The sequence below is a fragment of the Pelodiscus sinensis genome, chromosome 32, assembly GCF_052426305.1.
Source record: "Pelodiscus sinensis isolate ZL-2025 chromosome 32, ASM5242630v1, whole genome shotgun sequence".
NCBI classification, from domain to species: domain Eukaryota; kingdom Metazoa; phylum Chordata; order Testudines; family Trionychidae; genus Pelodiscus; species Pelodiscus sinensis.
The window spans coordinates 2,857,923-2,873,961 of record NC_143083.1 but is presented as its reverse complement, the minus strand read 5'-3'; the positions used below and the strand labels follow the sequence as shown (position 1 = coordinate 2,873,961).

The 16,039-nt window shown below is 50.1% G+C and overlaps 1 protein-coding gene across 9 annotated transcripts in view; it reads left to right on the top strand.

Moving 5' to 3' along the window:
* The first annotated feature begins 5,324 nt into the window (after positions 1-5,324).
* The window catches only part of TCF3 (transcription factor 3), a 134,216-nt gene continuing 123,501 nt past the window's right edge, over positions 5,325-16,039 (top strand). For 4 of the 9 annotated variants that reach the window (XM_075903250.2, XM_075903249.2, XM_075903248.2 and 1 more), the window contains exons 1-2: positions 5,325-5,713; positions 9,267-9,371. In XM_075903250.2, the coding sequence (XP_075759365.1) occupies positions 9,294-9,371 (78 nt within the window). In that variant the 5' untranslated portion in view covers positions 5,325-5,713; positions 9,267-9,293. Of the gene's footprint in view, positions 5,714-6,354; positions 6,659-9,266; positions 9,372-16,039 lie in introns of those variants that run through there. The other 5 variants (XM_075903245.2, XM_075903251.2, XM_075903247.2 and 2 more) reach the window with 3 other exon arrangements.

Here is a 16,039-nt window from a genome sequence, read left to right as displayed (position 1 = left end):
GATGACTGTTGTTACAGGGATAGTTTTAAAGCCACAGGATGATGATGTTTCTAATATTGTGCATATGTTTCAGCAGGGCTACACACGCACAAGAAATGTTCAAAGCACCTCTGGTTAAATCATTGTAAAAAAGGGTGTGTTGTGGCCCCACTGCACGTGTGCCCAGAGGTAGGACTCCCCATAAACATTCACCCTGGTGACTGCTCCCAAAGATCAAATTAGGTGTTCCTAGTGTCCCAGCCCCGAACTAGCACAATGCACAGTAACTGAGGATACGTCTCACTAAGTATAAAAAGCCTGGGCCCTATTGATCCCTGCAGCAGCCCTACTGGGGTCAATGGAGTTACCCCTGAGATAGATTTGGCCAGTTGTACCTATTAACCCCAGAGCTGCAGTCCTAACTTAGGGGAAACTTTCATGGATTTGGCCCATTATGTTTCCCTTGTGCAGAGCCAAGGGGGCTATCAGAAGGAGGAGTGCGCCCATGTGTGTTGGGGGGCGGGCTCCCCCCTCTTCCTCTGACACATCTGTTGGGAATCCTGGCCCGCTTTAGCTTTTGCAGGGCACTAGGGAAAAGTGCAAGGCGTGCTTTAGCAGGGCACTAGTGAAAAGTGCAAGAGATCCTTTGCTGCTCCTTCCCCTGCACCCCAGAGCCATGGTCCCCGGCAGGTAAACAAGGCTTGGGAAAGGGATGCGGCAGCTTTCACAAAATGTTCCCTGCCGCGCCCCTCCCCCTCGCTCTTTTCCCTGAAGTGATCCCACACTTTTTCTTTCTCTCTCTCTCTCTCCACCCTGGGTCTATGAATCAGCCCCAGCCAGCCAGGCGGATTGATTTTCTGGTTGCCACCCCGGGCCTCCCGAGGAAAGGAGCCGTTGAGGCGGGACAGGAAAGTGCTGAGGGCAGGAGAAGGGAAACAGCGCCCAGCCGGCGAGGTGCAGCGGCGCCAGGTAAACCACGGCGAGGAAGCTGCCCCAAAGGCCACGCGAAGCGAAGCCGGATGCGCGCCCCGCGCCGGTGCAGACGGGACTGGCCGGTCCCTGGCCGCCCCTGGAGCTTTGCGGTTGCTATCTCCGCACTGGGCTTGCCCTGTGCCTGGTCTGTTTACACGGCTGGTTTGCCGGGGCTCGAGCAATTGTGTGCGCGCCTCAGCCCTGCTTCCAAGGATGGGGGTGCGATCCGCACCGGTTCAAACCATCGCTTGCAGCAGGTCCCCCTGGGAGGTTTGCAATGGGGGGGATGCCCCAGCACCTAGCCGCTGATTCCCACAGGCAAGGGGGACTCAAATCAGTCACAGGCTCCCCTCCCCCACCCACTTAGCAAAACGAGTGCTAAGGTATAGTCAAGGGAGCCTTTTTCAACAAGTCTGTTTAAATGGATGCAGTTTCCTTCCCCGTCAGAGCAAACATAATCTTTTACGTTTGAGGATCATGGCTAGCAGCAAAACAGGAGCAAACGCTGGGTGCAAAAGCGGGGAATCAAAGTGAAAATTAAAACATCTGTCACAGCAGCACTCAAGCAGAACGTGGAACCTTACCGGATAATGGGGAAAACAGGCTGGAAGTGGAAAGCCACCACTTTCACGAGTGAGAATAGTGATAGGCTAGCTATGGTGCTAGATGTGAAAATAGTTCATATGCTGGATGGGCTCCCAGCAATGAGGGCCGGTGTCTGGCTGAATCTTCTACACCCAGAACCCATTCCAAGGGCCCAGGAATCCATCTCCAGTTCTTCTCCTCCATCTGACACTGGTGTAGACTTTGTAAGATTAGATAAGCCCACTCGCCCTGCCCTCAACAGCCCTATGTAAGTTTCAGACTTAGTTTTTGTGCTCACCTACATTATTGATATTTAACTTAGGTACAGCATGCTATAGCCATGCCTACACTTCTTGGGGCAATGTGATCTTTAAAATCATTCATGGAATTCCCAACTTCTGGAGCATCAGGGACACAAACTCACAGTTAGAGAGAAACTGCTAAAAGAAATATGGGTAACACACAAAAAATGGCTGGCACATTACCCATTTTACTGAAGGCAGGAAATCAAACCTGTGCAGCTTTGTGTATGGACACTCACTTTTGATTTAAACCTGTAGTGCATCAATTCAAACCACAGTAAGATCATCAAACCGTCAAAGTGCACTAGTTTAACATCAGACCTTGAATTATGGTGCAACTTCTGTGTTTAGAGAAGCCCTAAAACACACTCCTACATTTAGATTTGACAGGTGGAACTCATCCAGTTCCATCAGCCACACCACCACCCTGTAACTCCTAACTCAGAAGAGAAAGGGCTACTGTAGCTACTGACTGTGTCAAGACCAGTAAACTAAAGATAAAGAACAAGATAAAGAACATACTTCAAACCTACTTATTTTATTAAAACAGCAATCTAGGAACAAACTGGGTCAGAGTGCAACTGCCTTTCAGAACACATTCATTCTCTGCATGTGGCACTCTTAACAGGACTGCATTTTTGTATCAACATATTTGATACAAAGAACATCCCCAAAGGGCTTTTAAATGTTAAAGCATCCTTACAAAGTTAAAAATGAAATTAAAGGAGAGGGAAAGAGTGAACTAGAAAGGTGCAGAGCTAAAAATAGGAGTTGGTAAAATATGAAAATATTATTAGTTATACTGCATATAGACACCTCAGTCATAGGCAAGAACTCACTGTTCAGGGCGATGGACACACAGAACCACCCAGACCCTCTGTTGCAATCTGAGTATCTCAATCTTACATCACACAGATGGGCAGGGGGCTGGACGCAATGACCTCCTGAGGTCACTTCCAGCCCTAGGATTCTATAGATGGCCCAAACATACTCAAGAGTCCTCAATGTTTATGGGAGGGGATAGTAGGCTCAGCCCAAGAAAAATGGGCTAGCCCCAAAGCTCAGGTGTGGTTCTGAACATCCCCAAAGTTTGATCCAGGGATTTCTCTCATTGTTACCATGTTACCCCCTCCATCTGTCTGTGTACATCTCTACAGCCCTGCGCAGATACACAATTTATATCTGCGTCCGCAAAAAATGAGCTGCAGCTACCCACATCCCTGGATACAAAACAGATATCCGCTAATTTGCAGGGTTCTAGATAAAAAAATTGTATCTGTATCAGTATCTGCACTGTGGATATCCACATTCATATGTGCAGCTGCAGATACCCACAGATTTACAGAGCTCTAACTCATCTGTTGCCACTTAACTTGGCTTGCCAGCCTCTTGGAGCCCAGAGCACCTAGCCCAAAGGAGCTCTGGCTCTGAGTTAGGTGCTGCACGGATACAAAAAAACATTCAGTTTGCATCCTTTGCAGAGGAATGAACCAGACTTACTGCCCCAGAGCTCTGGGTCCGGGGGGGGGGGGGAGTTAAGGGTTCTGCCGCTCCCACCTCTAGGGCTAAACTGCAAAACTAAATATAAGCCCCCGCCCAGTGCACGTAGGCTTGGTCGGGCTGCCCATGCCGGGTGCTTCAGGAGAAGATGCAAGAGACCCTACAATTGCAAAAGCCCCCATTTAACTGAACAAAGCAACTAGTTTAGCTTCCCCCAATGGGGCCCCCCAGCAGACCCACCCAGGACTCCGCCCGACCCCGGCGCTGGGGGAGCCCCTGGCACAGCGGGGAGGGTGCGGGCGGGAGATGCAAAGCAAAGCCCAGCAGCTGCCTCCGGCTTTACAGTCCAGCCTCCCTGCTCTGTGGGCGAAGGGCTCGCAGGGGGGCGGAGATTGGCTCTGGTTGGCCGAGCCACCTGCCACTCGCGGCCGCTCGGCCCTCCCGTTGGACGATGCCCTGCGGCCTTATCATTCCATCTCCCGGTGCTCCCATTTCGTCATGCTGCTGCTGCCGCCTCCCCCTGCCGCCGCTTCACTCTGCACCCACGTCCCCCTCCGCCAGGAAACATAGTTCCCCTCCGCTTCTCCTAGCCCCACCCACCCACGCACTGCTCCTCCTAGTCCCCTCCCCTTTGGCTCCTCCCCTCCCAGCTCCTCTCTCCCTCGCAGGCCGGACGGGCGCTCATCACCCCAGTATCTGGGCACCTCACTCCTCAAGGCCTGTTTCCTCCCTGCCTCCAGGCTAAGGAACAGGCCCAAGGCCACGATGGCGTGTAGCAGAACCAGCCACTGCCTTTACCGTCCTCCCCCCAACACCCCAGTCCCTTTCCACATGCTTCTCCCGGCCCCTGGCACCCCTCCCTCTGTCCCTCTCACCAGCACCCCTCCATCCATCCCCCCTTTTCTCTTCCCCCTCCAGCCATCCCTCCCTCCCTCCCCGCTGCACCCCTCCCTCCATCCCTGCCCTAGCACCCCTCATCCAGCCCCCTCCTCTCGTCTGCTCCAGCCATCCCTTCCCCCCACCATACCCTTCCTTCCGTCCCTCTCACCCCTGCCTTAACATCCCTTTGCCCATCCCCCCTCCAGTCATCCCTTTCCCCGACTCCTCTCACCTCCTCCCTGTCACCCCCCCATTCCCCAAATCCTGCTAGCCAAACCAGCCATCTTCTCCCTTCACCTGTTGCTTCTCTCAGCCCCCCCACTCCCAGCTCCTTCCAACTTCCCTGAGGCCCCAAACCCCAGAATCTCTTTGCCCCTGTCCCCAAAGGATCCCCCCACTCTGCTTCCTCAAACTCCCCCCTCAACTTTACCGGCCACCACCCGCCCCAACTAGTGAACAGCTGCAGAACTCCCACCCAGTCAGGCCATTTCTGAGGGGGGGGGCATAATTTGACACCCCCCCCTAAAGTGGGTCTGGGGGCAAATGGAAAGAGACAAACGCAAGAGAGGAGACTGGAGAAGAGGGAGGAAAGGCAGGAGAGAGAAAGGGAATAGGGGAGAAGAGGAGAGGAAGGGGGAACCACAGGAGGGAGAACAGGAAATGGGCAGGAGGGGGGAACAGAAAAGAGAGAAAAGGAATGGGGAAGAGGCAGGGGCAGGAGGAGAAATGGAAGCAAAGATGGAAGGGCCAAGGGAGGAATGGAAGACCAAGGGTAAAGGAGCAGCGGGGAGAGACGGGGCCCTGGAGGAAAAGGGGGAAGTGGGGGAGAGGCAGGGAATGGAGGAACAGGGGGAAGAATGGAATGGGGGGGAGGGCGGGGGGTAAAGGGGCAGGAGGGGCGGGGGAACTGAGGCAGGAGCGGGGCAAAGGGGGAAGAGGTGGGAGAAAGGGCAGAAGGAGAAACGGGGATCACGGCGGGAAGGCCCCGGGGGGAGCGCGGCGGCCGCGCAGGGGAGGGGCCCCCGCGGGCAGGGCCGCCCCACTCCGCTCCCCGCCCGGCCCCGCCCCGCCCGCGCCGCGCAGCTGGCCCGCGGCGGAGGGATACGGAGGGGGGAGGCGCCGCTCCCACCCGCAGCAGCCCCGATGTGCAGGCGGGGGGGCTCCCATGTCTCCGGCCGCCCCAGCGCCAGCAGCCGCCCGCGCCGCGGGGGGACGATGAGGAGGCAGCGGCCGCAGCAGCAGCGCTAGAGAGCCGCGCGGCCCATGCGGAGCGAGCGCGCCGCCCGCCCGCCACAGCCTGCCCCGCAGCCGGGCGCTAGAGAACAATAGAGCCCGCGGCGGCTCCGGCGGGACGGCAGCGGGCGCCGCGGGCCCAGGCAGCCGGCGGGGGAGCCGCAGCCGCTTTGTCCGGGATCCCTGGCTGCGGCGGCAGCAGCGCCCGGGGGGGGTTCATGCGCTTCCCCTCCCCCCCCTTGGAGGCTTTTCTTCCCGAGCAGGTAAAACCTGGGGGAGGAAAAAGGGGGGGGGTTGGCCCCCATCCCGCAATTCTGCCAACTTCAGCGTGGGGAGAGTGGGGGTTTCGGGGGGGCCGCAGTGTGGAGCCCCCGAAATGTAACAAGTCTCCCTTCTCTTAGAGGGAGGCCCTGCGTGCAGCTTGCCTGTCGGAGTGGATTGAGAGGGGTTTGTTGGGGGGGGGCTTTGCCGATGTGTGGACTTACTCCCCCCTTCCCCCCCCCCACCACCACTGCAGGGAGTTTATTGTCCCTGCTCGCACACGCGCCGGGACTCGTGCAAACTTCAGCTTAGGTTGGGGGCTCAGAAAGGGCTGCGATTTGGGGAGCTTCCTTTCGGGCCCCCCCTCCACTCTGTGGCCGCGGAGCTTTAAGCGTGTCTCCCCCCCCCCCCCCCCCCCGGAAAAAAAAACTCTTGTGAACTTGATCTCGGATCCTTCGAAGAAGCGTCACAGGAAAAGCTGGGGGGGGGGGCGGGTTCATTCCACCTCCCTCTTTTTTTCTTCCTTCTTTTCCTCCACCCCGCTTCCAGGTCACTCTTCCAGGGAGGCAGTTGCTCCCCTTCCCCCCGCACCAGAGCCCTGGCAGAGGCTCCTTCACCCTTTTCTGGAGCGGGGTGGAAGGAGGAGGGCGGCGGAGGAACAAAGCCCAGTGGGTCCTGTCGAGGTGGCGCTTAGAATTTTTGAGGGGGGCCCTTCCTCCAGGCTGCTTTGCCAAGGAGCTGATAGCCCCTCTCCTCGGGCTGCACCCTAGATGGGTTCTTTAGGGCGCGGGGGTCGCGTGTGGGTGTGGAGCTGACTTGAGAGGACCCCCCCCCACACACACACAAATCCCATCCCCACAACCCTCTGAAGGCCGCGGCTACTGCACAGGCTTATTGTTTTCCTCCTTGCTCTGGAGTTGTTGTAAACTTCAGCCTAGCCTCTCTGGGTGAGTAGAAGGGCCTGGCAGAATTGGGAATTGAGGGGGTGGTTCTTTGGGGGAAGGGGCTGCTTTTCCGGTGGCAATAATTCCCCCCTTCACCTCCCCTGAAATTGGACCGCTGCAAACTTCATCTTGGCTCTAGCAAAGGGGAAAAGTTTGGGAGGAATCCGTGTGTGTGTGAGCTCACTAGGATCTTGTGCATTTCTCATGTTCAGTTGGGGCTGGGGGGGAGAAGGGGGGTATTGTGAAAACGAGGGTCTGAAAGAGCAGCTGGCTTGAAGAAGGTTCATTGTTCCCCTCTCGTAGCCAAGTTTAAAGGGCTTGAAGTGAGAACATGATCTCCCCCCTCCCGCCCCCAAACCACGCTGGGAAAGCTGGGGGTGGGGGCGGCGTAGAGCGAGTCTCAGTATGAAATATTTTGTCCATCTCCACAGGCCGGTCTGAAACTTGCGGGGTCCTGGCTGCAGCTGCAGCAGGGTGTTGTTTATCCTGCCGTTCGAGTGTGTGTGTGTGTGTGTGTGTGTGTGTGTGTGTGTAGTTTGCAAACTTTGCTTGGAAGTGCACCAGGGAAGGGAGCTCTGTATTGTGTGCCAGCTTCCACCGGCGCCCTCTGCGTAGGTTGGACTGTTGTCAGCTCTCGGGGTGTGTGTGTGTGTGTGTTGGGGGGGGATGTTTCTCTGCACGTTGCCGTTGGAGGTGGCTCGAGGCTAGGCCGTGGCTGGAGTTTTGGGAAAGGGCTCTGGAGGAGGAGAACGAAGGGAGGGGGGTGGGGGAGGAGAGGAGCGGAGCGAGAGCTGGTGGTGAGGCGCCTTTGTCCAAAGGCAAGAAGGTGGGAGAAACTCTGATGTCTCAGGTTGAAGTGCATGGGGGGGGGGGGATGAGGGGGTAATAGGGGAACATCTGCTGTGTGTTAACTGGGAGAAATGGCTTCTCCGCTGGCATGCAGCGGAAAAACTGCTGTGAATGATTTCAGATTGAAAAATAACACTCTCCAGCAGCTCCGTTTGCTTCAAAGGCAACTCCCCCCCCCCCCGCAGTTTGCACTGACTGCTGCGTGGGGGGAGGGAAACACACAAATCCTGTTCACTTGTTAGCCCCTCTCCCCCCCCTTCAACCCTGAAAAGGCCATTAAACCGTTTTGCGTGATGCTCACCTTTGTTGTCGTTCATGCACGTTCAAGTTTTGTTAGGTTTTTTTTATAGCAAAAACAAGGCCCCCAGCCCCCTCTCTGTCACATGGTCAAGCTCTCGTTTGATAGGACACTACATGTTTTTAAATGCTACGAGGTTTTAAAATATAGATTTCATTTCTTTTGGGGGGCATATTGTATAAGTTGCCTCTGTGATCTTAATACAACTCTGTTGTTTGAAGCCGCCTTCGAGCATTGGTGTTTTCTGGGGCTTTTTTGGGTTGGTTGAACAGGATCCCTTCTGACCCAGGCCCACCCCCCTTCTGCCTTGTTTGTGACTTGCTAAGCTGGGGGCTCTTGGCCTGAGGGGGGGGCTGTTGTTTCAGGACCCCCTGGGCAGAGAGAAAGGGAGACATCATGTTTTCAAAGTTGCTTTAATAATATTTGCCGGATGCACTGATGACATAAAGACAGGTTTAAAAAACAAAAATCCCCTGGCTGTTTTTTTTTTTTTAAATATAGTGGCAAAGCTCTTTTATATACTGGATCGATTTCAGCATATTTATTTTTTCAACCTCCTTGAAAATTAATGGATGAGCCAATGTGTTTCCTAGGAATGCTTTGGAATTCAGAGCTTATTGTGTGTATAAAAATATTAAGCTAATTATTAATTATTTAAATTATTGGCCAGCATTAAATAAGCTGTAAATAAGTTTTAAAGATGAAGAAGAGTGAATTCTTTATCCCATTCCCTGCCTCCATTTCTTCTGTTGGAGAAATATTTTCCTGCTGTGATGGGTTTGAGCTCTTTGAAAAAAAACCTGTAAAATTGGGCAGAACAATATTTACCTGCCTTGCAAGATTTCTGTGAGTTTTATCTTTGGAAAGCCATTTGAAGGTGAAAATAATTCTTATTTGACTTTATTTTTCCCATCCGTTGTGGTAGGGTTACTGCTTGTTTGGTACTGCTTGTTTGTTACCTAAGGGCTAGATTTTTCAGAGTTGCCAAGCTTCCCATAGCTGCCTCCAATCAAAATAAAACGGAGTGGGGGAGGGCATGAAATCAGGCCCTTTTTAAACTTTAAAGAGAAACAGACAAAAACAAGTGGGAGGGAGCTCCTACAAGTGGAGGGGGTAAGAAGTCCCAGCCTACCAACAGCCTGAATGATAACTTGTCTGAACCCTTTGATAAATGAGTTGAGGTTTTGTTTTTTCATTTGCTGCATGCCAGGAGCAACAGAATTGGTCTGAATTAGTGGACTTGGCAGCAAAAAACAAACATACAAGTGTGTCTGGTCAATAGAAGGCTTGTTCCTGCCTCTGGATGCCATGTGAGGACTTTCACTGCGTTCCGAGGCACAGAAGTTTGAAGCTGGGGATTTGCAAGCAATGTTTCTTTCCTTTTTTTACAATATTCATCAGAAGAGTGGGCAGTTTGCGCTAGTCATTAAAATATCTCTTCCCCTCCCCCATGGTTTTCTTTAGGACTGCCACTGTTGAGTCTGTGGGAGTATGAATCAGCAGCAGCAGCAGAGAATGGCTGCAGTTGGGACAGACAAAGAACTCAGTGACCTGCTGGACTTCAGTATGGTAAGCAAGCTCTTTGGGGGGGGGGGGGGGCTTTAAAGGAACAGTAGCTTCATTTATTTTCAGTGCTCTTGAGATCTGGAAGAATTGAGGTGGGGGAGGGGGGAAGGAGGGGATGTAAGCCTGTACAGTGAGGTAATTGGGAAGTGAGTTTCAGAGATGGTGTGTGCATGTGTGCTAGTTTTTGTCCCCCTTCATCCTTCCCTGCACCAAGTTAAGCAACAGGGGACTCTGAGCATCACTAGTGAAGACTTTCCTTGCCGTGAGCGCGTGTTGATCTTTGGGTGGGAAAGTTTCGTGGAAGCCAAAAACATGAGTCTGTTCTACGTCAGCACTCTCAGCAAAATGGGCAGGATAGTGACTTCTGAAGATGGGAATATGTAACTAATGCAAGGATGTAACTTGATTTAACAGTTCATCAAACTGTGTTTCCTCTTCCCAGATCCAAATTGTTGAATTCATGTCCCTTGCAGATTATTTTATCTTAGTTTGCAGTTTTACACAGCAGTACTAATATATATATATATATATATATAAAATTCATTCTCATGGGAATTATGTTCTTCTGTACCCTATCACCTTGCCCCCTCCAAAACCCTTAAGCCTCCAAAATAAGATTTGGGGCGCTCATGACAAATTAACACTGGCTAGCAAGTTACCCAGAGAATGTCTCTGTTTTTTTGGGCTCATTTTTAGTAGTAGCAAGCAAAGGCTGCGACCCTGTAAACATACAAATATACTTAGCCTCACACACACCATTGAAGTCTATTGAAGTAGCTGGTACTACTGCGGCGTGTCAAGGCAAGCTTGCGAGTGTTTGCAGGATCAGGGCCTGTATGTGACGTTTGTAGTTGGTGAGTGACTCGTGGAAAGAGTTACGCTGTTTTGAACACAAACTCCAGCTTGGTTCCTCTGTAGTGTGCTGCTCCCTAATGACACTTGGCATGTGTGTCTTGCTTTGTAGATAAGCAAACCTAACATAGAAACTGGAAAAACACAGCTACACACAGAGGAAAAACCATTAAATAGCAATGAAGACATTAGTCTTCTGGGCTGCTCTGGATGTACCTAGTTATTGTGAGTGACAGCTTTGTGATAACTTTTTCCCCTTGGGGTACAAAATAAGGGATCATGGTCACAATTCCTTGTCCCTTATTTCCTTTATAATTTATACTGTGTCGCTTTTGGATCCCTGCATAAAGATTTAACGTAAACAAGACAATTTCTCAGAGTACAGCTAGCTAGCAGCATTCAATAAGAAGCTCCAAATTGCACAGGCCATCATATGTATCAACCTGTGTTATCATGACCTGTCGCCCTCTCCTTGCCCTGCGTGAGAATTCCCATGGTGGAAGAACAGGAAGAACTCCTCGCCACTTGCAGCTGATGGGAGGTTGAACCAATTAAAAAGTAACAGGAACATACAGCCGCTCCCCGAGTTGCAAACGGTCGAGTTACGACCGTTCACACTTACGACCAAAGCTCCCATGGAGCAGTCGTAAAGGCGGTCCCCGAGTTACGAATGCGATCCGCACTTATGAACAGCACGGTCATGTGTAACTCAGTGGGGTCCGAGTTACGAACAACTCAAGTTACGGCCAAGTGTTTGGTCCGTAACTCGGAGAGAGGCTGTATTCTGTGGCTGTCGGGAACCGTGGCGATGCTGTCCATCAAAAATACAAATGTGTGCAGAGTTCATTGGGGAAGAATGGGCAACTTGCTTTCTCCTTTACTTTAGAAGTCTCTGATCCCTGTGTCAGGTGCTCTGGAATTCACGGCTTGCTTGTATGTGTGAGTGATCCAGCTTCTGAGCCGCAATATCCATGATCAAGTTCAGGGTTAGATTGCTGCTTTCTTTCTCCCCTTCCAAAAAGGATTGCCAATGACTATTTGCAACTTACTTTCAAATTTGCTATAAACCAGTGGTGGGCAACCTGTGGCCCCCGGGGCGCCACCTGGGGTTCACGGACCTCCTAGCTGCCCCCACGCCTCTTGCACACCAGGGCACAGGAGCCCTGCACTTCCTGCTCCTCCCCCCTCCCTCCCAGCACTTTGGGAGCCATGAATTGCCTGGTTCGCACTCCCTCCCAGAGCTGGAACGCCTGGAATCAGCTGTTTGCACCCTTCCAGCTCTGGGAGGGAGAGGGAGAATTCATATGCTCCAAAAGTGCTGGGAGGGAGGGAGAGGAGCAGGTAAGTGTGGAGCTTTGGTGCCCTGTACCTGAGAGGCAAAAGTGGTAGATGGGGGAGACACAGGACTGCAGGTTAAACATCCACGTGCTCCTTCCTAGTTGCCCATCCCTGCTATAAACTGTCCTTATTTGCAACCCTCGCAGTTGTTCGTGGCCATTATGATAATTTACATTACATAAACCCTCTTTATATTACAAAACTCTCCCTGGGCCTAGGAAGTTTGATCTGGAGGAAAGATTCAATACATTGGGTAGAATTCCTGTTCTCTTACATTAGTGTAAATGTACAGTGACCTCAGAAGTTACACCAGAGTCAGTCCAGTGTCAGTCTGGAATTTGGAGCATTGTGTCCCCATCACGCTTGTGCAATTAGCTCCAGGTTGGCAGACCTTTGTCAGTGGGGCTTCAGGTGAGCACTAGGATCCGCTGCTTGCGGGAAGGGTGCCTGAGACAGTTTCCGTCAGAGCTCTGTTTTGGGGCTGGGTTATCTCCATTATAAGTCAAGCCTGATCCTGCATTGTCGTGTCAGTGGGAATCCTTTAATGTGTTTTTAACTGGGCCTGTTGTGTCCATCCGCACTCAGACATGGAGGTACTTTTTTGCCTAAAGGGGTCTCTAGGAATAACAAATATCCCACTGAGAATGAGAATTTAAAAACCTATACTATCATCATACTCATTAGCTAGCAGATACTACATGTTTGTTAAGCGTAGTATAGAACTGGAGTGAGGAGTCTAAGGCCCGGGGGCCAGATGCGGCCCCCAGCTTGCCCGGATCTAGTTCTAGAGGCTCTCCCCCAGAATTGGGGGGGCCTGTACTGGCACTCCAGCCCCCCTGCTGTGCTCCCCTAGGCTCTGGTGTGCATAGGGAAATATGGGGAGTGTCTTTCTCCTTAATCAGGGGCCACATCAGTGAGGGTTGGGCATTTTTTGGCTTCTCGCTTTTTGTGTGTGGCCCCCAACCTGACTTTTCTGTGGGTCAGCAGTCCCCGACCCAAAAGGTTCCCTGGCCTTTGTATAGAAGTTACATAGTGAAATCTTTGGAGAATGGGATGTAACTTCTTGTCTTGTGGTCTGGATCACATATCTTTCTCCCCCCTCCCCTCATCTCTGAGTAAGCAAGAATGAAAAGTTTTCCTAGTGGTCTGTCAGACTAGGTTAAAGGAGTGAAGACTATTGAGTCAAGGGTTTTGTGGTTTAGCAACTTCAGTTTAGACCAGTGTTTTCTGTCTTTTTCTAGGGGAAATACATTGCCCACCTGTTGTGGTTTTTGGACCAGCTCTGAGCTGGGTGAATTTTATGTCCTGACTGCTAGTGGTTGTGTATAAAAGGACGGCCTAATCCTTATTGGGAGGGGGGGTGTGTGTGGAAATACTGAAAATGTCTCTTCTATCTTGGGGAGAATGATCTAGACCTCAAAAAAAGAGAAAATTCAGTATTAATTGAACTGCAAAAGCATTGGTCCAAAGCTTTCTACCAAAGTAACTTGCCAATAAATGATAGTGTAGTCGATTAACCGATAAACAAAAGCTTATAGGATAATGCTATAGACTCCATGCATTTCTCCCCCACCCCTTGCCAGTAAATTTTTTTTTAGGAGGCTGCCCAAGAGCGCAGGTCGGTCCTGGCTTGCACTGGGTCCGGGACCTACCCCTGCTGCGGCTCTGCATTTAAAGTATATTAGGAGCTGGTCAGGCAGTCAGCCTGACTCAGTTCCAGCTTGCACTGGGTCTGGGAGCTCAGACCTCCCTGCTGGACAGGGGCTGCTGCCACCCCACGCTCTCCCTTGGTAGGGAAATAGTCCTTAGAGGGTGGAGAGAGTGAGAGTAGCAGCACCAAAACCTGTGGTGCAGCACAGCCTGGGATGTCAGAGTGTGATGAGAGCTGGGAGGAAGAAGCAGCAGCCAAACAATGACACCGGCATGGTTAGGGGTCCTATCTGTGCTGCACAGGTGTGCCAGACCAGATACACGGAGGCGCCCGACTGCCAGTCTGAGTCTCGGGTAGGGGCGAAGTGCTGTTTAGCTGCCGCTGTTGTTAACAAAGTATTAACGGTATGGTGTGCAGATACAAAGTATGATATGTCGTCAGTTGCAATATAGACGGGCCTTTATAGCAGAAAGCACTCTGTATTGCATGCTGAACCACGTGGATCCAAAAAAACCCAACAAATGATCTGGTAGCACTTTATAGACTAACTCGGCTACCCCCTTAAGCACGTGGATCCAGCCACCCTGTGGGGAGTAAAACTTTGGGGAAGGCAGAGTTGTGTCCAACCTTCCCAAAGCTAAGTAACAAGTATCTGGCTTGTTTTGCATGGACAAATATATATATTTTTGGCCTGGGGCTCTTTAAAACTTTCCTTCAGCTACTTCCTAGAGTTAAAATGTCTCACTGTAGCAAAGAAAGAGAGCCTGCATTTTTGTGATAAAACTGATTTTTGTTCAGAATATAACTAATAAAGTTCACGTTACACTTTAGTAGGCGTACAAGGCTTTAATTGGGAGGGTTCTGCTTAAGGGAACACTTATGCCTTTGCTAATGTTGAGTGGAATTCTCTCTTTATTCATTTCTAATAAAATATCCAACCATTAAGTTATTTTCTGTGTGCTCCAAAATAGCTCTCAGGTTTAACTTTTTTTTAATTTGAGACCTTCTGAACTAAAGGCCTATGTCACAATTAATTGCTTAATAGAAGTAAATAGAATATTTTTAATAGATTTGGTATGCATGAGTGGCAACTACATAAAAATGGCTGCTTTGTTATAATCTGAGAGAGTGAAAAATTGACTTAAAATTAGTCTGGGAAAAGTGTTCTTAAAAATAATTGTTTTTTTTTCCAAACTCTATTTACAGCCATTGCAGCCTTGGGACTTAATTCACTGAAATCTGTCCACTAATAAACACATAGATACGTAACTGGACAAATACATTTTCACTTATCAGTCAAGCTTCTCTCTCAGAACACTGCTGGTATCTTAGATGTAACCATCCATTAAAATATATCTCTGTATTTTCCCCTCCAGTATGTTTAGTTTTGTTTTTTATTGTGTCCAAGAATGACACTGTGATATCTGAAGGGCTAGCAGTTAAGTAGTTGTCATCTCTCAAGGAGGTTGAAGGCATCAGTGCAACAATTTATAAACTGTTTACAGAAATTTAAGGCAGGGGATTTTACATAGTACCATTAAACCTATGTTATTCAAAGCCAACAAATCAAGTAATGAACCAATTACAAAATTGCAAAACCTTGATACTTAAGCCTTCTATTCGGTACTGGTTTTCTAACTATTTTGTTTTTTTTAAAGTAACATTTTAAAAACAAAAAGGAAATTGACAGTGGGTGAGTGAACTTAGATGTTGCTATGGCATGATGAAAACTAAAAGTGTCCTCTCCATTTGTTAATCTGATTTACGCTATGTCCTTAAATGAAGCATAGCAGTGTGACTTAAACCCACACTGCTGTAGAAAAACAGAAGTTGACAGCATAAGCGTTATATTTCCTGCATTTTATCTGTAATATCTGGGCTTAAATCTGTATTGAAGTAACATAAGTGTGTGGCTCCTTATTTATCAAATATTGTGATGCTTTAAAGTCTCAGCTAGCTTTGATGAATGATAGCTCTTTAATTCCTATAATCATGAGAGAGCTGCAAAGAGTTACTGCAGATTCCCACTGACAGTATCTTTCAAAACTGCGTAAGGAAGATGAAGGCAAGAGGTGGGAAGGCAACCCTCATTCATGTGTGTTCAGTGTGTGGGTGTGCTGGGGATTACCAAAAATAGTGGTGGTGGGGGGGAGACCCCTTTTGCAGAAGTAGAAGAGAAACTGTGTGTTGCACAATGGAACAAAGCTATACATTCTCTCCATTGGTGTTTTCAGTCTAACCTTGTGGGTGGTTGTTGTTGCATCAGCAGTTATTAAGCAGAAATGCTTATGAAAAATAAGCAAACTCTGAGACTTAGGAAGCCAGCATGCACCAATTGATGCTCAATAGCAATACATTCAAGGATTCCCCCAAACAAAAACTCCCCACCCTCTTGGAAGAGAAGATTAATGACAGTTTCAGTGGCCAGCAGCCTCACGGCCGCATTTAACCCATTGGTGTTCTGTTTGTGGCCCCCGAAACATTTTGTTTAATGTTTCCCACATGTAGGGTTGCCAGATTTGATTGGTTTCTGTCCATGTAGCTTTTTCCTAGTGATACTGCTAAAGTGATATGCACTTATGAAGGGACGTATGTGCAGATTGCACCTAACATTGTGAGGGCCGCGTGCTCCATCTGCGTCCAATCCAGGCGCTGCTATGCTTCGGTCAGCACCCCCCTAGGTATGCCAGCACAGTGAGCAAAACTTCCCTATCCCGGGAAATCATCTTGGTTACGACAGTCTTGCAACCTGCTGAAATGGAGGGCCACTCATGTGGTCCACTGGCTCGTCTAGGTTTCCCATTGCTAAATTAAAGTAACGCTTCTCCAG